This window comes from Bubalus kerabau, chromosome 5, assembly GCF_029407905.1.
Source record: "Bubalus kerabau isolate K-KA32 ecotype Philippines breed swamp buffalo chromosome 5, PCC_UOA_SB_1v2, whole genome shotgun sequence".
NCBI lineage: Eukaryota > Metazoa > Chordata > Mammalia > Artiodactyla > Bovidae > Bubalus > Bubalus kerabau.
In genome coordinates this window covers 55,958,298-55,982,205 of record NC_073628.1, presented here as the reverse complement: position 1 = coordinate 55,982,205, position 23,908 = coordinate 55,958,298, and the positions used below count along the sequence as shown (strand labels likewise).

The window sequence follows — 23,908 nt, the reverse complement described above, 5'->3', positions numbered from 1 at the left end:
TGGCTTCAGGCTCTTCTCCCTGCGGGGCTGTCCCGGCTCCGTGTCAATCTAAAGAGATGACTTCTCACAGCTCCCTTGTGTACATGTCACCTGAAGAAGGACTGGTCTTTTTTTTTCTCTCAATTCCAATTCCCATCCCTGGAAAGGTGTTTTGGCTGAGCTAGGGTTGGGTGGCTACCTGGAACCAAGAGAGTGGCATGAGGTTGCAGGAACATGGCTATTACCGCTGTAACTCTGTGGTATCGGGGTGGAGGGGCAGTGTCTAGAAAGGGATGGGTACTTTCTTTTTTTGGGGGGGGGAATGGGTACTTTCTATCACCAATAGCCCTTCCTGGACCTCCAAGCCCAGAGGTGTTTGATTTGCAGAGTTTATACACCCCAATATCCTTTGTCAAGCTCTTTCCCCACCTGTCTACGAGGCTGCCGAGGCCTAGGAGGCAGTAACAGCAGTGTGGCTGAAGAGGCCAAGGCGTGGCTGTCCTTTCCATTCCCCACGGGTGGACAAAGTGTGGAACCTGAATCTTGAAGGCCATTCAGGGCCCCACCCTCCCCAGAGGTAACAGTCTATCCCTTTAGTAAAGTCCTTCATGAAAGATTTATTGTTTCATCAGACACTAGGGAATCAGGATCTAAAAGCCGCACATCAAAAGCTCATCACTTTCTACATTCAGTCTTTGATATTGTCGTTGAGTCCATGGTCCCCCATTCCATCTTGGGCTTGTTGGAGGACCGATGCCATCTTGTTTGGGTTAGTATTGAAACAGGGACCATGACATCATCGCCTTGTGTGAGACGACAGGGTGGCTAGGCCACGGTGTGTGGGATTGGGAACCATTTCTGGCTGGCTGTTGCCCTTAATCCAAATGAACTCCAAAGAAAACACAATGAGGGGTCAGGTTTGTCTAAGCTTTTCGTGGCACTGTGCCTCCTTCATGCCTTCCTCTGCCAAAAGCCTCACCTCCATTCACAGTGATGGCAGACACGCCAGAAGTGCGGGGGCTGGAAGGGGTGGACGTGTGGGGAGGCGGCCCAACCTGGCTCTGCTCTGGGAGGGGCGTGCGGGAGGGCAGTGGGGAGCTGAGCCCTCCCCTGCTCCAGCCTGACGCCCCTGGAGCCTGGGAGCTGAGGGTGTCTCTGGGTGGAGGAGAGGGAGGGCCTGCAGGGTCCCAGGGGCTGAGCTATTTCTGTAACCCAGAACACACATGCCACAGCCGCAGAGAAGGTCAAACTCTGGGCGCAGGGCTGGAATGCAGGGGCCAGGCAGCGGAGGGGGGGAGTGTGGGGAGCTGTGGTTGCACCCCTCCTGGCAGCTCAGCCGGCCCCTGCATTGCTCCCTGGGGAAGGTGCGTTACCCAGAGCAAAGTGCGTGGCGTGGGGAGGGACGGTGGCAGAGATGCTGGTGCAGTGCTTTGGAGGGGGTTTGGGGAGAGCACAAAATCCAAATACCCATTGCAGTGGGGTGGGGAGGAATTTAATTCCAGGGTGTGGGGACTCTATTTCATGCTCTCTGCATGGAAAAATCAGGTCAGGCAAAGCCCCGTGTGAAGGGAAAGAGAAACAGTGCTGAGGCTGGGACCAGGAGGCTCGGACAAGCACAGGTGTGTGAGTTGCGCCTGTGTTCAGAGATCCGGACAGAGAGATGTGGGGTCAGTTTACGAGAAGCAGGGTCAGCCTCTGTCGGCTTAGCGTGAGCCTCCCACCCACACTGGCCCCGTCCAAGGCCCTTCTTCACTTGGGTTTGCAGTCCTTTCCTTCGAAAGCGCTGCCCACGTTGATGCGCTTTAGGCCCACTCACCTGGCTCCGCCCCTGCGTCCCGGGCGCCTGCACCCTCGGACCGCCCCTCGTCCCCGCCTGCCGCTGCACGCGCCCTTCCTCCTGCGTACGGTGCCCGCTGCCCTCCACGCTGTGCCCGCATCCTCACACGTGCTTGTGTGTGGTTTGGGGCTTCTGGGTTTCTGTTTATAGTTAGAAAATCGCCCTGCTCCCGCTCTGCCTTTGTCGCAGGAGAACCATCTTCCTGCCTGAATCTGACCGCCGCCTGACCCTTGGGCGCCCTGCCCTTGGTCCGCCCCCTTTCAGCCCCCTGCTGCGTGTCTGCTGGCTTGTCTGCCTTCTCGTGCTGTAGGGCTCCTCAGCCGGAGGACCCTAAGACGGGAGCGTGCTCCAGAGAGGCTTAGGCTTTCCTGGACCGGTGACCTTCCACACCTCCTTTGCCCGGCTCTTTGCTGAAGTGCCCAGGACTTAGTGGCCTCTTGTACGCTCTCATCAACTCTGCGGACAAGGTGGCTCCCCACTCAGGCCCGGTGGGCCCCAGGGGGCAAGCACTTGCCCGCATTATACAGCTGCATGGGTGACTACCAGCGCTAGGGCCTGAACCTTCCCAGACAACTCCTCCAGCCCAGGGATGTGGCCCCTACATTGACTTGCTGTTTAACTTCCAAGTGTGACATGACATAGAAAAACAAGATCCCCTCCTCGTTCAGAGCACGGTAGGACAGACCTCCGTCCTCTCTGAGATTCTTAGGTGTCGATTATGCTGGCTCCTGAGGGTAAGGGGTCTGCCTCAGATGATTGCGAGTGGTCTGAGGTGGGTAGGGGCTTCAAGGCATTCTTAACTAGGTTGAGAATATCCAAAATACTATCTTGATGGATAACTTCTTTAGGAGCAGTTGTTAAGCATTTGTCTTCATGTGTCAAAGTGCTGAGGGGTTTTATAGTCAGAAATTAGGCCATCACTTCCTATGAGCGAATGATCTGAGGCAGGGGCAGATAGTAATGATTTCTGGCATTTATTGAACATTGCAAGGTCTGGGTCTCTCAAATTCTCTGCTTGTATAATCTCATTTAATCCTATGACAAACCCTTGAGGTAGCAGTTTATATTATCTCTGTTTGCAGATGGGGAGATGAAAGCACAGAGAAGTTGTCACTCGCTCAGAGTCCCTTAGGTAATAACCGGTGCCGTCAGATTGGAATTGGGGCGTCTGACTTCAGAGCCAAAAATCCCAAGGCCAATGCAGATTCAACTCCGCAAAAATAAACTAAAGGGTTAGTTTGTAGGATGATGCATGAGAAGGGAATTTCAAGTTGCACAACAAACTGGAAGTGGGAAAAGAGTTGGCTTTGGGCTGTGTCCTGGGCTCTCACCCTGGCTTTCCCGTTTCCAAGCTGCCTAGAGCTGCTTCCCTGATGGCTCAGCTTCCTCCTCTGCAAGTGCAGGGCCGTGGTGCCTGCCTCAGGAGGTTGAGCAGAGAATGTGCTAGTTTCATGGCCTGGGTCAGTGTTAATTTCCTTTCTTTTCGGTGCCAGTTGTCAAGTCTTCCTGGAGCGAGTGAGGAGTGATTTGAGAATTCAAGGTTAATTCTTTTTTTGAGAAGCAAATGTCTAACCAGCCCTCCAAGACCTGATCTTCCGGACAACACTTCCTGCCATTACCATTTCCTACTGGTCCCTGCTGGGACTGCCTGGAATTGGAGGAAAGACAGGCTGGATAGAGAGGAGTGTTTGGCTTAATGTAGCTCTCAGGCCGCCGTCACCCTCTGACCCTTATCACTTTATTTTTTCCTTTTAAAAATAAGGACATTCTCTTACATAAACCCAGTACAGTGAACAAATTCAGGAAACAACACTGATACATTACTATTATCTAGTAGACAGGCCATATTCAGTTTCACCAGTTGCCCTAATAATGTCATTGGAATCTAATCCAGGAGCATGTCTCTCCTCCTCTTTAATCTGGAATAATTCCTCAGCCTTTCTTTGTTTTTCATGCACTGAGGTTTTCGAAGAGTGCAGACTTCTCCCTGGCCCTTTCTGGGCCTTGTCTAGTCTCCCTATCTCTCTCCCAGTCTCTCCAGTCTCATCCCTGAGCAGGGCTGAGTAGGGTAAGGTGGTTGAGGCAGTCTCCTTAGGCACAGCATTTAAGAGGCTGCCAGTAAACTCAGTAATCAAGATAAATAGCATTTATTGCAATATTAAAAGAAATAAAAATCAGTGTGAAAGTTTCATGAAGGACAAAATATCAACATTTTCAGTAATAACAGAATCAGTAACAGTGCCACTCTAAGCCATGTTGGAGCCTCAGGCGAATTGGAAATTGTGTACTACTAATCTGGTCTTTATTTAAAATATTTCACGCATTATGGATTTTTTGCACTAAGTTTTATTCCAAAATACTGCATAAAACTTTGATCAAACTTGATCATTGAGGTTTTCGATGCCTCTTAATGTTTTGCACCTTGCAGTGTGGATTTCCGCCCTCCCGTCACCCTGTCCTCAGAACAAGGGAGAGAGGTGGGGGGCTCCCAGCCCCCGCAGAGCAGGGGGGCAGAAGAAGAGGGGAGGGAGGCGCAGGGCCTGGAGCCCTCTAACAGCTTCCAGCTGCTTCTGCATCCACCAGACTTCTGCCTTGGGAGTGGTGTTGTGTTGGTTTCCCTCCTCTCTCATCAGATACCTGGTCTGATTAGACCCTCAGATCCCCTCTTCTCTCCCAGGTGAGCCTGTCTTAGTACTGCATGGTTCCCCTTAGCTGAGCTGATTATGACCTGAGACCTGCCCCATTTTCCTCCATCCTAGGGTCCCTTCCAGTCTACCACTTGTGTGCTACGAGAACGTCTGCTCAGCGTGGGGCGAGCACCCCGATGCTGGTCTGCTTCCGTGGTCCTGGGAGCCGAGCCAGGGCTGAGGGACGGGCGGGGTGCCCCCAGGCTGCGGGCAGACCGCAGTTAGCAGGAAGAGCTCCACGCTGAGGGTAAGGGACTCTGTAGGAGGTGGTGATCTTACCTCTGATCTTAGCCTCAGGCTTTCTGTTTGTATGTTTTTTTGTAAAATGAGAGTGTTAATATTTTTCTGCCTACCATATAGAACCATAAAAGAATCATGTGAGATGATGAGGAGAGGACTTTGTGAACCAGGTTTTATTTGATATTTTCCCTTCTGTCATAAAACAAACAATTATTTTTATAAAGACGATCTTCAGGTCTGCCAAATTATTTGACCTAAATCCAGGAGAGAGGTCCAGGCTGATTCAAGGCCACATCGGTGCCCGTCTTTAAACAGCCGTCTAAAGCAGGTCACTAGGGAAGCTGGAATCCCCACCCCACCCTGCCACACCCCTACCTGCCCAGATCCATCACAGCAGAGGCCCAGGGGTAGGTGGTTTTTTTTAATGTCTCATCTGAAGACTTTTCTTTTTTATGGCTTTATAGAGGTACAATTGATTTATGATAACTATTGAAGGGGTAAAATTTGATGCATTTTTTTTAAACTGTAGCTACAATTAAGATAGTACACCTGTATCTGCTGCTGCTGTTGCTAAGTTGCTTCAGTCATGTTCCACTCTTAGCAACCCCATGGACTGCAGCCTACCAGGCTCCTCCGTCCATGGGATTTTCCAGGCAAGAGTCCTGGAGTGGGGTGCCATTGCCTTCTCTGACAATGTATCTATCATTCCCCAAAGTTTCTTCCTGCCTTTTTGAAATCCCTCTGTCTACCCCATCCCCATACAACTGCTGATTTGCTTTCTGCCACTATAAATTAGTTTACCTTTGTGAGGGTTTTGTATAATGAAATCATAAAGTATGCATTTTTTTATTTGGGGGAAGGGAGTTCGGCTTCTCTCACTCAACACGATTATTTTCAGATGCATCTGTGTTGTTATGTATATCAATAATTCATTTCTTTTTATTGTTGAGTCATGTTCCATTGTATGGATGGTATACGTATTGTATTCTCCTGTTCATGGACATTTGAGTTTCTTGCAGTTTGGGGCTCTTACAAACAAACTTCTATGAACATTTGTGTTCAAATCTTTGTGTGGACATATATTTTCATTTCTTTTGGATAAATACCTAGGAATCCATGTATGTTAAACTGCATGGAAAAGTTCGGCAGTTTCTTAAAAAGGTAAACAAAGTGGAAGGACCATTTACAGCCTTATCAGCAGGGTATGACTTTCAGTTCATTTACATTTTTGTCACCATTTGGTATGATTAGTCTTAATTTTAGCAGTTCTGGTGGGTGTATGTAGTGTTAGCGCATTGTGGATTCAATTTGCATTTCCCTAATGACTAATGATGTTGAGCATGTTTTCCTGTACTTTATTTGACATAGTGTTTCCTCTTTGGTGTAGGATCTGTTTAAATCTTTTGCACATTAATGGATTTCCCTGGTAACTCAGCTGGTAAGGAATCCACCTGCAATGCAGGAGACCAATTCGATTTCCGGGTCAGGAAAATCCCCTGGAGAAGGGATAGGCTACCCACTCCAGTATTCTGGCCTGGAGAATTCCCATGGGGTCATGAAGAGTGGGACAGGACTGAGTGACTTTCACTTTCACTTTGCTGTCCTGATATTTAGTTCTAAGAGTTCTTTATATATTCTAGATGAAAGTCTTATGTCACATGCTTTGCAAATATTTTCTCTAGTTTATGGCTTACCTTTTTATTTTTGTAACAACATGTTTTGAAAAGTAAAGCTTTTTGTTTCAGTGAAGTTTGATTTCTTGATATTTTGTTTAAAACTGGTGCATCTTATGTCTTATTTAAGAAATTTGCCAAACCAAAAGCCACTTAAGATTTTTTTCCTATGTTTTCTTCTAGAAATTTTATAGTTTAAACTTTTCATTTTAGGCCTTGGTCCATTTTAAGTTAATTTTTAATGGTAAAGTCGAGGCATTTTGTTTTTGCTTTTGGTATATGGACCTCTAGTTTTTCTAGCACCATGTACTGAAAAGACTGTCATTCCCCCATTGAAATGCCCTTATGCTGCTGCTGCTGCTGCTGCTGCTAAGTCGCTTCAGTCGTGTCCGTCTCTGTGTGACCCCAGAGACGGCAGCCCACCAGGCTCCCCCGTCCCTGGGATTCTCCAGGCAAGAACACTGGGTTGGTTGCCATTTCCTTCTCCAATGCATGAAAGTGAAAAGTGAAAGTGAAGTCGCTCAGTCGTGTCCAACTCTTAGCGACTCCATGGACTGCAGCCCACCAGGCTCCTCCGTCCATGGGATTTTCCAGGCAAGAGTACTGGAGTGGGGTGCCATTGCCTTCTCCAGAATTACCCTTATACCTCTATGGAAAACCAACTGACCATATACGAATGGGTTTATTTCTAGACTCTATTCTGTTCAGTTTCTCTGTAGATGTATCTTTATGCAGATACCACATTGTCTTGACTACTGTAGATTCTAATCTTGAAGTCAGATAATCTAAGACTTCTAACTTTATTCTTCTTTTTGTAACTTTTGGGGGTTATTATAGGTCCTTTTAATTTCTATATGAATTTCAGAGTATCTGTATCAATTTTTACAAATAACCTATTGGGATTGTATTGACTCTATAGGAAAATTAGTGGAGAATTGATATTCTAACAATATTTAATTTCCTTTTTCATACAAACAGTATATCTGCCTTTTATTTAGATTTTATTTAATTTTTCTCAGTAGTAGTTTACAGTTTTTGGTATATAGGTCTTGCACATCTGTTGTCAAATTTATTCCTAAATATTTCATATTTTTTACCCTGTTATATGTAGTGTTTTTAAAATTTCAATTTTTCACCGTTTGCTACTAGTATCTAGAAATAGAACTGATTTTTCTATGTTGACTTTATATCCTGAGCCCTCGTCCGCCTTTAAAACTCAGTTTCACAGAGTGGGAACCTTTAAATACTGAGATGCAGGGCTTTTACATGATATGATAAGCATTTACAACACAGGCACAAACATCAGCGTCCTTTCCCGTTTTAAGCTGATCACACTCTGGCAGCCCTGCAGCCAGCTGTGGCTCTAAGGGACGTGAGCGGGGAGCGGCGTGGTGGACCTGACTCTGCAGGCAGCGCGGCACCAGGTTTCTGGGAGTATTCCTGAGGGTGGACGCGGCAGGCTGGGAATGCTCGCAGCCCCTTTAAGAGACCAGGCCAACCCACGATCAGGCAGCTGGGAAGGCAGCCCAGGAGATAAGAAAGGGCCCCCTGGTAGATTTAAGCCAGGGTCTTGAGCCTCAGTGACTGGACTACTGACAGACAAGAACAAGGGGTGGTGAGAGGAGATGCAGCCACTAGACCCAGGCTGGTACGAGCTGGAGCAGCACCACCCACTGGGCCAGAAAGGAAAAGGGGGTATTAACTGTGGGCGTGCAGAGAGAGGGTGCTGACGTTCTCCAGCACAGCCTATCATGTTTATGATTATGGTTTAAAAACCCTACGAGACTACTTCAAGGCTTTATATGTAGTAAATGTTCAATAAATATGTTTATTGAGCCCTATATGCTATGCTCCCTCTACTGATATCTCACTTATGCTACAGCATACAGTGAGATCCTCTGTTATAGGGTTTGGAGACTACCGGATTTCTTGCTCAAACTAGAAAATTCCTGGCAAGGACTTACTCTGAAAAGCCTGGAGCTGCTCATTTGCACATATCTGCATAGATTTGCATATGTCCTACATGTAGATACTTTTATGCTGGATTTAGATTTTCCCAAATCAGTTGCCTATTTTTAAAGGGAAAAAGAGGTAATTTCTCTCTGCTTGTTCTTGGTCACCTTTCTTTCACATCCACTAAAGATGCAAAAATGATTTCTGCAACTCTGAAATATGAAGAAGATTACCTGTGCCCCCCAGTTTGTGTAGATACAAGCCATCCTTTGCCTGTCAAGTTATTTTCCTTTTTCATTTCTGTTACAGTTCCTAGCTCCAAACTCCTGGGTGAGTCAGGGGATCATTAAGGCAAAGAAACCCTCTAGCTAAACAGCCAGAGCTGAAATTGCCTAGGAGCCTTCCGGGATTCCGCCCTGTACCTGCACAGGGAGGCTAGAGGCGCTTACACTGGCCTGAAGCCCCCTTCCCACTGCTTCCTGGCCCAGGGCTAGGCATGCTCTGACTACCTTTGTCTGTTCTCTCTCCTCCAGGAATAAATAAAAATATCACCCCTCCCCCTGATCCTGGCTCCTCTATTGGCCTGCTAGGCAAATATTTCATAATGTGGGCTCATCCAATTGGGCATTGTGCCAGGACCAAGCGCCTCAGGTCGCCACTGTGCTCCAATCAGGCAGGGCAGCCTGGGTGGGACTAGAGGGCTCCTGCTCTCCACATGGGAGGCAGCGGCATTACTCAGGTGGATGGCATCAAGGCAGGAGTTCCTGCTTTCTCGGAGCTGGGAAGAGGGGATGGGGATGTCCATCAGCCAGCTGGAGGCAGCCAGCACCGAAGGGGTTAAAGCCAGTCAGCATGTGTGGCTGTTAATGATTGCTACCCACCAGGGGCCTGATGAGTGTTAAAGGAGAGCCTTTTCCCTATTCCTGAGTGTGAAAGGAGTCAGAGAGAGCAGAGGGCATCGCAGAGAAGAGCTGGTAAGTGAGTGGTCCTCTGTCTCGCCGTCTGTTTGTCCGGGAGGCTCTGGAGCAAGTAAGGGAGCTCCAGTATTCCCATACCATCAGCTGGAGTGGGCTTTGTTACAACTGGATGCACATTCTCAGCGTGGGGCCAGATTTCAGTATCACTCCTATTTATTAGAAGGAACTCTTCAGGGTTCTCTTAGTCCAAGGGAGTGAACCCCTTGGCACAGATGCCAGAAATACAAGTCATTGTCTGCCCCGCTGCAGAGACAATGGTTTTGTGTGCCCCTCTGCACACAGAGCTGGAGCCCGGCTCCCCCTGCTCCCTGAGCCATTGTCTCCAGAGCAGGGGACTCGGGAGCTCTGGGCAGAAGTGCCATCGGCCTTCTCACAGCCATTTCCTGGGCCCGGCGAAGCAGTGAGGGCTCAGCCAGAGGAGATTGGCATAGCTGTGCCCTGCCTTTTATTCCCTTTACTGCACGTCGAGTGTGGAGAGGTGGGAGGCAGGATGCAAGGAGGGGGCGTGGAATAGAGAGTTGGTGCGGGACTCAACTCATTAGAAGACAAAGTTTGTCATTTGGGACCAACAGAAATCCAGGAAGAGAGAAAGCCATTCTTCTGGGTTTAGATATCTGTTGTCCCCTTTCCCCAAACTGCCAACTCAGGACCCTCATTCCTTCTAAATATTGGGGCTCTTTGACCAAGGCACCTTCTCACGTTGGGTCAGACTTGTGCAGGGAATGTGGACAAGTTTCTTTGCTTTGCTGGTGGAGTGCTAAGACGGACTTGTCTCAGCTGATGTTGTGTGTGTGTGTGTGTACTCATGCGTGCACAAAAAATGAAAGCCTGATTTGTCTCCAAAGCAGAAATGTTGACTTTACCCCCCTCGTAGCCAGAAGCCCTTTTGTCCCCTGCCTCTTTCTTGGGAGGAAAAAGGTTCGATGACATAATGGTAATGGTAGGCGGCCCTGGAGGGGTCTGTTGGGTAGGAACAGAGGGCTCCCTGTGCCGGTCTTGAAGGCAGGTTTGAAAGATAAGGCAAGTCCACCCCTCTGGCTTTCAGCTGTGGTGCTTCCTCCAGCTAAGCTGCCCACAGGCAAACAGAAACCAGGCACGAGAAGGGGCGGTGCCAGCTACCAGACCCAGCGGCAGCAGCGAAAGCAGCCGTGTTTCCGGGCATGCAAGCCAAGAAAGAGGAGAAAGTAGGAACTGGGAGAGGAGCTGCCCCTTCTGCTGTTCTGCCTTGTGCTAAGAGTTAGCCGCAAGGATGACTAGCCGCCCTCCATCCTCAAACTTCCAGGAGAAGCACCACAGAGCAATTGCTGTTCCCAGGCAGGGCAGTCTTCATGGGCACACAGCCTGTGCAGTGGCCCTGCATCCTCAGAAGGGCTTCGTTTAATGCTCTCCTGTCACCGTCCTGAACTTCATAATGTTTGAGCAAGGAGCTCTGCCTTTTATTGGCTCTGGGGCCTGCGAATTATGTAGCTGCACTATTCCCAGGCCAGCCACAAGGAGCAGCATCGGGATGGTGTTCACGTGCTCCAAAAGGCACAGGCAGACTCACCCGTCACTCAGGTGTCCCTTACCAAGACTGGCTTCTGTCCTGACCAGGACCAAGCCCAGCGTCCCTTTTGTCCTCTCCAAAGCACATGTGTCTTCTTGTCTCAGCATCCCCACCGAGGCCTCCTTCAAGGCTACTGCATGGCAGGGGGAGAGGGCAGGGGCCCGCAGTGTCCCTCCCCAGGTTCCCCCATCCACTTTCCTTTTCTTCCCAAGCTCCCCTGTCCCTTGTCTGGGCTCCAGGCAGGGTCTAGGCCTGGGAACACCTCTCCCATTCCTCTGAGGTCTTCTCCCCTCCCCGCTCTAGGCCAGTTATGGACACACTCTGGCACCTGCTTCGGGTGCTGTTTGTTTAAGAACAGACTGTACCCCTGGGATTAGCACAGGTTCCAGGCTGGGTGGGGACAGGGAGGTGCAAGGGAAGGAAGACCCTGAGCCTGCTGTCTTCCCTGCAGTTCCTTTCCCTCCCTCCCACCCCGTGGAGGCAGGACCAGGCAGACCCTGCAGGCCAGCTGTCCCTTCTTCCCCTTCCAGCCTCACCAGCAGTTGGCCAACCCAAGAAGGAGAAGGAGGTAGGAAGGAGGGCCCGTTCCTTGCTCTTTTCCCTTTGCCAGCCTCCATGATCCTCTCTGTAACTTTTCTCAATTGCCTCTCCCAGGGCCTGTGCCCATTAGGGCTGTTAATAACAATATTTTCAAACCCTGGAGGAGTCTTAGTGCATCTATTTTAAAATGATAGATACCTACATTAACTTTGATTGGACTTTCAGATGTATCCTTTGATTTTAGATGTTTAACATTTTTGTTATTGTTGTTGGCAACAGATTTCCTTTTCCTGTTTCTTTTTTCCTTAGCTTAGGGCTATAAGAGAACTTGCATTTCCCTGAGGACACTAAACCCATGTCAGCTGGTGGAAGGACAGACTGGTTTGGAGTTATGTGTTTTATGGAATCCAAAATTATTAGAACTGGAAGATGGCTTAAAGAACATCTAGCCCAGTGCTGTCCAACAGAATATCCACCGGGGTAGAACATGCTATAGCCTTCCTGTCCAATTTGGTGGCCTCTAGCCGTGGTGGTTCTCAAGCCCCAGCAGATTGTGGCTAGCATGACTGAGGAGCTGAAATTTTAATTTTATTTAATTTTAATTAGTGAGACTGTAAATAGCTGCATGTGACTAGTGGCTACTAAAATGGATGGGATAGTGCTCTTTGTTTTATTTTATTCTTTTATTTTATTAATGTTGATAACATCAGTCACTGACTGAGCAACTGTTACATGCCAAGCGTTCTCCTGGGTGCTTTAAATATGTGTTCTTGTTTAATCTTCCGAGGGCTTCCCAAGTGGCTCAGGTGGTAAAGAATCTGCTGGCGATGCAGGAGACCTGGGTTTGATCCCTGGAGAAGGGAATGGCTACCCACTCCAGTATTCTTGCCTAGAGAATCCCATGGACAGAAGAGCCTGGTAGACTATAGTCCATGGGGTCGCAAAGAGTCGGACACGACTGAACGACTAACACTTTCACTTTAATTCTCTGAGCAATTCGGTATCACTCCATGTTCCAGACGAGGAAACTGAGACCCAGAAAAGTTGAGATGTCAGTACTGGTCAGCTACAGTCACGCGCCCACCATTCTTTAAGTGACAAGTGTCTCCAAAAGTTCTCTAAGTTCTTTCCCTTCCAGGTCTCACTTTCTCTTTCTGGGATGTCCGGGGAGCTCACGGTGATTTTTCTCAGCACACAGAGATGGAGACAGCAGTGACTATGTCCAGGCACAGCCATTGCGTGCTGGCTGCTTCCCCTGGTGGCCCTTGTCCCCAAGCTCCTCTTGTATCTTTTCTGCAGCAGACAGCAATCTGGGAGAGCCCTCTGTCTTCCAAGCCCTGAGCCAGCTCCCTGCGTCCATGGGAAGTTCCAGACTCCTCGCTCCCATCAGGAGGAGATGTTCAGAGTTTCCCACAATCCATTTGTGTCCCTGCTGTTCCAGTTCAGGAGAACCAAGCAGCTGAGCCCTCGCAGCCGGCGAGTGAGGAGTGGTGCTCACACTGGGGCTTTGCTCTCGGCCCACCTGCCTTTGCATCTGCACCACGTGCAGCCCTGTGAGGTGGGGACCTCCTTCCTCCCAGAGCAGTTGCCTCGGCCCTGCCCTCCCGCGCCCATTGATTTACTGCTCTCTTCTCCACCAGACGAAGCTCTGCTCAGTAGACTCTTAGCAGGGCCTGGCTGGCTGGTCGGAAGGGAAAAGGGAGAGGCCCCGGAGCAGATAGAGCCCGTCTGTCAGATCCCCTGGGGAGAGGCTTCACGGCTGAGGTCCCCTGCCTCACTCCCAGTTCAGCCTCCAGGAGCAGAGTAGCACGCCCCATCCTCCTGCTGTGGGCAGACCGCTGGCCACAGACCTGGCCAGACAGATTGCAGCCACCGCATCAGGCAAATCTCAGCCACCCCACCAAACAGCCATCCACTTCCCGGGTGTGAGGTGCCGGCCAGGGCACAGGGACAAAGGCCCAGGCTGTGAGTGATTTGTGTGTGGCTGCCCCTGCACACCTCTGCACTAGGCAGGTGTTGTGGTACTCACGTTTTTGGGCACGTCCCACCCCACATCACACACGTCACCTGTGGCCCTCAGGGGTTCACAGTGGGGGCGGTGTGACCTTCATCGCTGCCTTCTTGCAGCAGGCCTTGTGGAGCCGGAGTCCTCCTGATTCACAAGCCTCTCTCCCTCTTCTCTTCTGGAGTGAGGAGCTCAGGCTGGAGACGCGGTGGGGACTGGGGGCAACCAAGGAGGTGCGAACTTTGTCTTGTATCTCTTGTTACTGTGAGTGAGTGAGTGAAAGTCGCTCACTCATGTCTGACTCTATACAGTCCATGGAATTCTGCAGGCCAGAATACTGGAGTGGGTAGCCTTTCCCTGCTCCAGGGGATCTTCCCAACCCAGGGATCGAACCCAGGTCTCCCGCACTGCAGGTGGATTCTTTACCAGCTGAGCCACAAGGGAAGCCCCTTGTTACTATAGCTGAGGCAATGAATCTCAGCTCCCCTGACTTGCGTGGACCAGAGACCATATGAGTTTAATGTTTTCCTTGTGTTCACCCCTTCAGAGCATCATCACCTTTATTCCTCTGCTGTCTAGTCTGGTAGGATATTTAAGCACAGCACAGTGGAGCATTAAACAGGCCAGCACTCATTACTACTGTTTCATTCTTAAAATGAGGAAACTGAGGCACGAAACAGCTTGACCCTTGCAGACTGCTGGGTTGGGAACCAAGAAGGCATGTGTAGCTTTTCAGGGTGTGGAAGGAGGGGGCCAGCCCAGCTGCGTTACTCTCCAAACACTCACTTGGTACCGTTCCTTCCCTCGGGGTGGGTGGGGTGACTGCTGTCTGCGGGACGCCAGGACCGAAGCTGCCGAGCTAGGAAGGGGGAGGCCTGGAAGCGGACAGCTGGGCTGCCTCAGTGTCTGGAGAGCAGGGCTCAGCTTTGTTGGGCGAGGGGAGGTAATTAGTTCCTGCCCTGCTCGTTCCTCTGGGGCCTCTTCCCCGTTGCTGACCGTCGGGGAAGCAGCTTAGAGGCTGAGGGGAGGGGACTGGAGCCCTTCCCCTCTGTTCTGTCTGGCTTGGCGGGGCCCCCGGGGGAGGTTGAGAAAGGGAAAGCGTGCCCCCCTTGTTCGCCTTCTCTTCTTCTCCCCTCAGCGGGACGGCCAGAAGCTCAGGGACAAGGAGTATGAGGAGCCGGGAGCTGGGCTGCCCTGGCTCTCCAAGTTGGGTCACGGTGTGCGGAGGCAGAACGCCTCCCAACCTGCTTGAGACAGCTTCTTTTTTACTTTAGTATTCTGTTTTGTTAATTTATTTTTATTGAAGGATAGTTGATTTGTAATGCTGTTCATTCCTGTTATGCAGCAGCATGATTTGGTTATGCACACATTCTTTTTTTTAAAAATATTGTTTTCTATTATGGTTTATCATAGGATTTTTTTTTAATTGAAGGATAACTGCTTTACAGTATTGTGCTGAGACAACTTCTGAGACCAGAATCATCGTTTTAACACCTGAAAGGGCTGTCAGTGTTCAGACAGTGAAGGAACAGTCATCCCAGGAATGACATTTAATAATTTATCAACCAGAAAGGACACAGGCCTGGCGTCCTGGATGGCCCTAAGATATTTCTGGATCACACAGAGGAGGGGAGGGCCAGTTATGAAAGTACTGAGATTCTTCCTTATTGGAAGAGTAGCCCTTTACCAACTAGTATGGAAGAGTCTCAGTATTTTAATAAATGGCATGGTTATGCTGAATATCCACCCCGTTTATTTTTCAGAAGACAAATGGAGGTCCATAAAGTAAAATAATCAGTTTGAAGATAAGATAATGCAAGTTGAGACAGAAGATCAGCATGAAGATTCCCCATGAATTTCCCCTGAGTACCCCCCTCTGCCAGACACACACACCCCCCCACTGAGACACACTCACACGCTCACGTACACACAGCAAGGCGCTGTGTGCTCAGTCGTGTCTGATTCTTTGTGACCCCGTGGACTGTAGCCCACCAGGCTCCTCTGACCAGGGGATTATCTCAGCCAGAATACTGGAGCGGACTGGCATTTCCTCCTTCAAGGGAGACAGGCCCACGTGCGCTCACATACACACAGGGAAGCATTACCCTGACTCGAGAGTACACAAGGCTCTCCTACCCTTACCTGCAGTTGTAGGCTTTCCTACCTCCTATTCTTGAAATAAAAGGAATGTCCAGGCCCAGGTGATTATACAGGAGAGACCAGGGAAGGACATCCACACAGGATGGCAGGGAGGAAGCCTGGATCTGGAGCCCTGATTTGTGACTTTCATCCCTTGGCTACTGAGTCAGCTTTTCTGCTTGCTGCCTGAGCTCGGGGCCAAGCTCAGGCTAAAACTGCCCCAGTGCTCCATGTCTGATCATGACAGGGGAGGAAAGGTGTTCTGACTCTTTGGGGCAGTGATGGGCTGTGAGGACAGGCAGAATTGAGCGGGAGAGACCAAGCCTGGGTCTTCCGTCCTCGCTACTTTCTGCAGCCCCGTAGCCAGCTTTTTTTATGTTCCGAGCTTACTTGGGGAAGACACTCTCATCTTGGCATTTTGGAAATGACTGTGCACAGGAGGAAGGCTGGAGCAAAGGCGGGGAGGACAGAGGGCAAGCGCAAGCACAGGGCTGACAGCTGTGTCCCCCGAGACCGCACGGCTGGTGTTCTGATCTGTTGGCAGCATTTCGAAAAGACCCAGTGTCTCTTGAAGGTGCCTTTCCCCCTTACATACCTACAGGTGCCGCCAGGCCTGACCCCCTTTGGCCTCCTCTTTGTATGGCTGCAGTAGGCAGGAGAGCAGTGGAGCTTGGGTAGGGAGAACTTGGCTAGGGAGGTGTATTTTTTCCTAGGAATGACGGGGGTGGGTGGGAGGGGGGAGCCTCAGGCATCAGGCACATCAGGATTGTTGGGAACGTGAACCAAGTTGGTTTTTAATTGGGACAGAAAAGTGGAGCACATAAAGCTCCTTGAAATGATGATGACATCCAGAGGGGAGGTGGAGAGCGGGAGCCCGACCTTCACGTCCTTTGCAGGCTGCAGAAATTTTCCTGTGCGTGGACAGCCTCAGCTTGGAATTTGTGAGCTGGGGGAAGAAGGAAGTGGGAGGGGTGGGCTGCGGCAGCCCTCCTCCCCGCTCACCTCGCAGTCCTCTCTCCATCTAATGAGCTGTAAGGCCAAAAGCCAGAGCTTTGTTGGGATGGAAAAACCTGGCTGGCACTCATTCTCTGGAGCTCTGGGGTTGCAGCAGCTTGGTGTTTTGCAAATAACCAAGAGGAGCCCAAGGTGGAAGGAGTTGAATGTATCTCTCTCGTTGTTCAGTATTTATCACAGTGGGAGCTGTCCATTCTGAGTGTGTGTGTGTGTGTGTGTCTGCATGTGTGTATACACGTGTGTGAACATGCCTGCCTGCAAAGGGTCCTGAGCATCCGGGTTGCTTTTGCTGCTTCTGACTGCATGGTGCCGGGTATCGTTCCAGGTCGATGCAGATTCTTAGGGACTAGTTTGGAGGTTGGTCAGCGTACGGTTACCTCCGTAGCGATGCTGTACCAGCGCCAGCACTTAGAGGCTGCGGGTGTCTCTTAAACTGTAGAAAAGCCCAAACTAGATGAAGGGACAGTGCTTAGAAAAGGGAGAGGCTCTACCTCGTTTCTTTGTAGTTTATTGGTTTTGGCACTTCTGGAATGCCAGCCCCCGCTACGTTCACAGCCGTCTTAAGCCCGAGACTGGTTTTCATTTTCTAGCTCCAGTACTTAGCATATATCTTGATTTGTTTTTAAGCAGAAAATATAGCCATTGTGTTTTATATATAAAATGTTTCACATCTTGAAAGTTTCTAGGTATTATTTCATAGAACTAGAAAGGACCTCATTTGCCAGAGAAAGCCTCTCGTGTTGGGCCTTGGACTGAAAGGTCAGTCATTCCAGTTCTCTTCTCACTGATGGCCATCAGGGCCACCTTTGTGGGTACAGTGGGTGAGGGGACCACCTAGCGGGCAACTCAGGAGTTTAGGGATGCTCCTGCCCCCTTTACTGCTTAAGAGTCCCCCCTTCCCGTGGGAGGAATTTGAGCAGTACATTTGGAGGTAGATTCATAACCATTTGTCCTTGAGAAATGGAGGCCTTTGATGTCCTAAAAGAAAGGGAAGAGGAGAGAAAAAAAAACAAAAACCTGATCACCTGTCTCTCTTTCCCTTTTTTTAATAATGTCCAGTACTTGGTAAGTTCCTTCTGGTGTCTAACCTAATGGAAACCTGTCATCTGTGTAGTTTAGTAGCAGAGGAAAAAGAAAAACTCCAGTCAGGTATTCTCTGTGCTCATGTAATCTTGAGGATTGCAGAGCTCTCAACAGACAGGGGAAACCCTTGGGCCTCTGTCCCTCTGCCTGCGCTATCTTCACCAGGCAGGAGAAGTCATTTAACTTGCAAAGTTAAGCAAAGGCTGTGGGAGGCCCCTGAGCTCAACTTGAAGGGAAAAGGGACATTTTTGCCTTCTAGTGGAAGAAACCTCATTTCTCAGTGCACCTCAACACCTCCTCCTGTGCATAGGAGCTTAATTTTTTTCCCCTTCTAATGAAGATGGATCAAAGCCAAGCTGTGTAGTCAAGGGGGAGCCAGGCAGGGAAGCTGAGTGAAGGGGGTGAGGGGGCAGAAAGGGAGCTGTTCTCATGGAGAGGAAGTAATTAATTTTAAGAGAGAGCAAAGATAAGGAAGCCCTTGGTAATAGAATGTCAAACTCCAAATGCAGCTGGCTAAAAATTAAATCCGAGCATAGGGAGTTTCTTTTGTTCGTTCATTCATTCACTTATTCATTCAACAAATGTTTATTGGGACCTACTGTGCATAGGCAGAGATCCCGAGCAGGCACTGGGAGAGGGCCCAGCTCGCCGTGACCACAGCAGGGCTCCAGGAACGGGATTAGGGACAGGGAGAGGTGGATTTGCAAAGAGAAGCCATTTGTCATCAGGATAAAGCATTTGCAGAAGTACCACTAAATGGCTGAATATATTGACCTTTTGGATTTAGGATTAGTTGCTTAAATATCAGCCCCAGCTATACCCGACCAGCTTGTCTCATCACGGGTTAAATAATAATGTCTTTTCTACTCACTGATTGCATTGTTCTCTGACTGGGTTCTGTCTTCAAACCAAACAATTAGATTAGCTCCTCCCTTTCCGTGTCTGTTGGCGTCACAAAATTGCTGTAACAACAGACTATGATGTCAACAGAATGCCTGGTGCTGCTGAAAGGAACCACATTGGTCAGAAAGGATTCTGTCATCTGAAGATAAAAATGGAACAATATCCAAAGCTAGAGAAACTAAAATTTGATATCAAAAAAGAACATCTCCAAAAAAAACCAAAAACATCTCGGCAGTGTAAGATAATGGTGGGTCTGGAGCATCCTTTACTGAAACCCTTCACAAACAGCCAAGGCACTCACTGAGACTGATTGCAGAGCAGGCTTGCCTGGTGGCAGGGGCTTGGAAGAGATGACCATCAGAAGCCCCTTGCATGGAGGGCCCTTGCACTTTAAGACATGGAGGACATCAGGAAAAGAAGAGATGTGACCATCTTCAATCTCTGGAGAGTTTGGAGTAGCTAACGACGATGCAAACCTCCTTGCCCCAAGCAGATCTGACAGTCTCCAGCTGGCATTTATCATATTGCATCTGGGCAGATTTACAAAAATTAACACATGATGACCCCCGCTCTGAGCCCCATTTGCTACCCTCTTCCTCATAAGATTTGGGAAGAAGCTTTTCTGCCAGTTCACCTGAGCAAAGAAATAAATCCCCACCACTGGCTCTGGCTCCACGACACCCACACCCACGCGCTTCACTTGCTCATCTGCTGGGCCATTCCAGGCAGAGGGTGAGTGACCTGGGCGACAGCCTGGGGCGGTGTCTGGAGGGGTCGTGTAGGGGGACGCCGCGGAGAAGCCTCGTTCACTGCGCTCCTGTCTGCACAGAAGAAGGCTGGGCAGGCTGAGGGCAGAGAGAGGAGACCCCGTCAGTCTCCGCTTCCAGCATCAGCATGGCACAACAGCCGCACGTGAATCCAGAGCTTCATTTAACCCTGTGCCCACGGGCTCAGAAGGGTCTCTCTGAAGCGAGTGGATTTCACCCGAGGGCCTGTGTTCTGGGCCAGCAGGTGGGGCGGCAGGGAGGGCTGGCGTGGGTTTCTGCCGTGCAGATGGGGATGCAGCCCCGGACTCCTCCACCCTCTCAGCGACTCCGTGTCCTTAGCGCCACGAGGTCAGACTGCCTAGGAGTGGTACACCTGCGCCGTGTGCCTGCTCCATCTCTCCGCGTTCGCTGTTTCTCCTTGGGGACCTGAACTGAGGCGATCATCCCCCACTCACTCATCCTGCCCCCGGCGCTCTGCCCAGCAACATTCCGATTGAATGCTGGGAAGCCACAGGCCCCCCTAGGGCACCCGGGCACCCCTGCCGCCCAGAGAGAGGCCCTCCCCCTCCCCGGTGCTAGAGCCGGAGGAGGGGACCAGCAGTGCCCGCTGCCACCACGCGCTGGAGCCCGGCCGGCACTGCGAGCAGGACCGGAGGACTCACTTCTCAGAGGGATGCTACGAGCAGGCTGGCTGCCGGGTCCTCTGAGGCTGCCGCACGGGGACCAGAGCTGCCAACAAGATGCTGAAGTTTCGAGCCGATCGACGGGTCAGGTAGGGTGTCTGCAGCGGACTGTGAGCCAGGTGAAGTGAGAGCTGAGTTGGCGGGTCACTGGCTCTGGGGGCGTCACAGGGAGGGGCCCGCCCCGTGTGACCTGGAGGTCAGAGTAGGTAGGTCAGTGGTTGCGGCACCGCAGTGCTTGTGAAGGGGACGCTGTTCTGGAATCGGTAGCGCCTGGGTGGGGTGACGACGTCATCTGTCGGGTTGCTGGGTAGGAGAGTCTAGGGCAGCAAGAATTCAGTGTCCTTTGAAAGACTTGTGCCGGCTGACAGCAAACTCTGTGTGGCTTCGGGGAGTGTGTGTGTGTCTTTCCGTCTGTTCATCTGTACCAGTGCCTGCAGGAAAGATTCCAGCAGAGTTATCACAGGAATGTGTACAGCAGAGCGGGCCAAAGGTGATGACTTGGGGGAGAGTGTCGGGGGGTAGGTGATCTGAGCTGGAAAACAGCAGAGACCTTGGTGCCTCAAGGAGCTTAGCTATTGCAGCCTGCCCGCCCCCCCACCTCCTCCACGGGGCAGAGCCAGGCATGCGGGCGACTGGAAACAACTGCTCTCCCTTGCCGAGACCCCCTGTGGTGAAGTTGAGGAGAGTATCCTTATAAACCTGGGACAAAGGGAGGAATAGAGTTTGAGAAACAGAAAGTGAGTTATAATGTGATAGAGTTAGAACCCAGGCTAACTAGACACTGGCCAGACTTAGGGTCCCGTCTGGTAAGCCCAGGCTGCAAAACCCAGATTTCCACATAGGCTGTAGCCACTGCCCGCTGGGTTTCTATCTACCACGTGTCTTTGGATTTGATCTGAACATGACTGGTTTGGAAGCTGAAAAACACACCCGCTGATATGACATCTAACTTCAGCAAACAGTTCGGCTGGGAAGTGTCCCAGACTATGGAAAGCAGCTCTCCGAAAGGTTGCTTTACTTCTCTCATGCAACTGAAGGGATGTCCTGAGGTCTCTTCCCCCTGCTAGCTGACCTGCCACTTGCCAAACAGAGCACTGGCCCTTCCCTGTGGGAGGGCTTGGTGGCCTGGTATTAAGACCCACAAGCCCCAGTGCAGCCTCCGCGGGCTCCGTGCAGCCACCAGCCTCTGGGGGTGGACTGAGCATGTCTGGGCTCTCACAGTCTCTCTCAAGAGGGGTGGGAAAAGAAGGCCTTAAAATTCTCCCAGCATCCCCACTGGCTGCAGGCTTGAGTCTCCTACTGTTTTCTTGCCAGGTGGTCCTTGGCTTGCAGAGTCCACCTCAAATGACTGCTACTCATGGCTTAGACCCTCTGCACCAGCCCCTCCCTAAGTTCTATCTGCTGCCCTTCCTCCCCTGTCTCTCTGCGGAGCCCCCAGGGAACTTTCCTGACAGTCAGCCAGAAGAGCCCCAGTGGGGCCTCCACGATACAGCCCCACCTGCCTCTGCACAGACCCCACCCCTGGTCCAGGTTTCCCTCTGCTTCCCGCGGGCCGTCTTCACAGCAGCCACTCCCCGGCCACAGTATCCGTTAGTCAGACGTGACTGCTGAGCCAGCGGTCACCTCCAATGCTGGACTGGCCCAAGGGCTCGGCTGCATCAGCTACTCCCTTGCCAGGGAGTCCTGGACTTGGAGTGAGTGGGGCCCAGCCCGAGCTCAAGAAGGAAGCCCTGGATCTCTTGTTTCATTTGAAGAAAGAGGTAGAACGGGAGGAAGAGGTCCAAGGTCACAAGAGAATTCTTTCAGCAAATGATGAGTGAGCAGTTTTATGCAGAGCCCTGGCCGGAGTTGTCTTGCTGAGGGTGCCCGCCAAATGCCAAGTCTTGACCATTGGACCCCTCCCCACCCCCCACAGACATGCCCAGAATGGCCACCGAAAGGGTTAAGTGGGCTTCTTTCCAGCCTAGGGATCTCTGCTGCTGCTGCTGCTGCTGCTGCTGCTGCTGCTAAGTCGCTTCAGTCGTGTCCGACTATGTGCGACCCCAGAGACAGCAGCCTACCAGGCTCCCCTGTCCTTGGGATTCTCCAGGCAAGAATACTGGAGTGGGTTGCCATTTCCTTCTCCAATGCATGAAAGTGAAAAGTGAAAGTGAAGTCGCTCAGTTGTGTCCGACTCTAGCAACCCCATGGACTGCAGCCCACCAGGCTCCTCTGTCCATGGGATTTTCCAGGCAAAAGTACTGGAGTGGGGTGCCATTGCCTATCTCTAGTGAGTAGTTAACACTGTCGGAAAGACAGCTTCCCCTCCTGACGGACCTGCTGCCGCTTCTGCAGCCCGGCCCTCGCTTGTCGCTTTCAGTCCTGCTGGAGGGCAGAGTGACAAGCTCCTGGAGGTCCCCGTGCCCGTCTCTGCCCAGGGCCCGTCCACCCTCGGGCCTGTGTATCTGCCTTCTTCGTCTTGACCACAGCTTTTTTCTCTCTCTTGCCTCTACAGCCATAATGAAAGACGGAACACATTTCTACACCCACTGACTGGCCAGGTTCCAGAGGAAAACAAAAAGTTTGACTTGAAAATGTATGTTTACTCCCTGCCCACTATTTGGCCTTTGCATCCTTGACCACCATGATCTGTGCAGCTGGGAAGCAGAGGGAATGGGGGGCAGAAAGCGGAGCAGAGGACTTCAGGGTCACTCACCTAAGTTTTGAGGGCTGGAAACTTCTGAGGCCCATCTGGCTTGACACCCTTACCCCCTTTCCTGGAATCTTGTTGGGCCTAGGCTGATGCATCCCATGGGCTGAGCTCAAGGCGTGAAACAGGTTTGAGGCTGGCATGTCGTCCACCTGGGCCTCTGAGGGGCTAGTGAGCGTCTGCTGTGACCACGAGAACCTTGGCTCGGTCAATGAAAGAAAAAAAAAGATAATTAAATGTCTCTCATTTCCACCATGTCTTTTAAATCCACCGTCTCATTTTAAATGTCTCTCATTTAAAAAAAGATAATTAAATGTCTCTCATGTCCACCATGTCTTTTAAATTAGAAGGAGAGGAAGTCTCAGAGTCCCAGGGCCTAGGTTTTTAAGGTAACTTTTCAGGAAAGGAAGAGGAGAATGTGCAGAGCCCCTGGTGGATGGTCTCGGAAGCGCAGTGGGGGCAGCTGAGGCCCCCCTGAGGGTGCTAAGGGTTCCTCGTTTGTGCTGAACACTGGAACGGTGAACGGCAGGGTGGGGAAGGGGCGGGCGGCACTCGTTGTTTCCTGGTTCTCACTGGCCTCTTTCTTCTTTTCTGGTCAACTTGAAATCAGATCAGCTTTGGACATGTCCAATAAAGCAGGTGGGAAACGCTCAACTACCACCAACAGTGACCTAACCAACCACAGCATGGTGTCTGAGGTCCCTCCAGAGCGGCCCAGTGTCCGGGTAAGCCTAGCCGATCCTTGGAAATGTATCAGGCTGCTTGCTTGTTCCTGCAGGTTCCAAAGAGCAGGTGATGGGATGCAGGGAGTGGGGAGCAGGAAGGGAAGAGGGCTCAGACCAGAACCATACGGAAGACCCACCTCTAGCCCGGGGGTCTCAGCCTCAGCACCGCTAGCACTGGGTCTGGGTCCCTCTTCGCCGTGTGCGGCCGCCCTTTCACTGTAGGGTGCTGAGCAGAGTCCCTGGCCTCCGCCCAAGATGCCCATCACCCATCCCACGACAACCAAATGTCTCTCAACATTGTTAGATGTCCCCTGTGGGACAAAACTGTCCCACCCTCACTGAGAACCACCGACCTAGGGGGGCAGCAGGAGAATAGCTAATGAAGGGCCTGGCAACTGGGTGCTCAGAAACGGGGGAGGAAGGTAGTGTCAGGAGAAAGGAGCAACCAGAGGAGAATGTCGCAGAGAG

General features: G+C 51.0%; 1 protein-coding gene across 2 annotated transcripts in view; it reads left to right on the top strand.

The window, feature by feature from the left end:
- The window catches only part of PLEKHA6 (pleckstrin homology domain containing A6), a 73,248-nt gene that overhangs the window by 8,403 nt on the left and 40,937 nt on the right, over window positions 1-23,908 (top strand). Inside the window, exons 1-3 of one of the 2 annotated variants that reach the window (XM_055581710.1) lie at window positions 8,990-9,343; window positions 22,521-22,601; window positions 23,326-23,440. In XM_055581710.1, the coding sequence (XP_055437685.1) occupies window positions 23,339-23,440 (102 nt within the window). In that variant the 5' untranslated portion in view covers window positions 8,990-9,343; window positions 22,521-22,601; window positions 23,326-23,338. Of the gene's footprint in view, window positions 1-8,989; window positions 9,344-22,520; window positions 22,602-23,325; window positions 23,441-23,908 lie in introns of those variants that run through there. The other variant, XM_055581711.1, reaches the window with a different exon arrangement.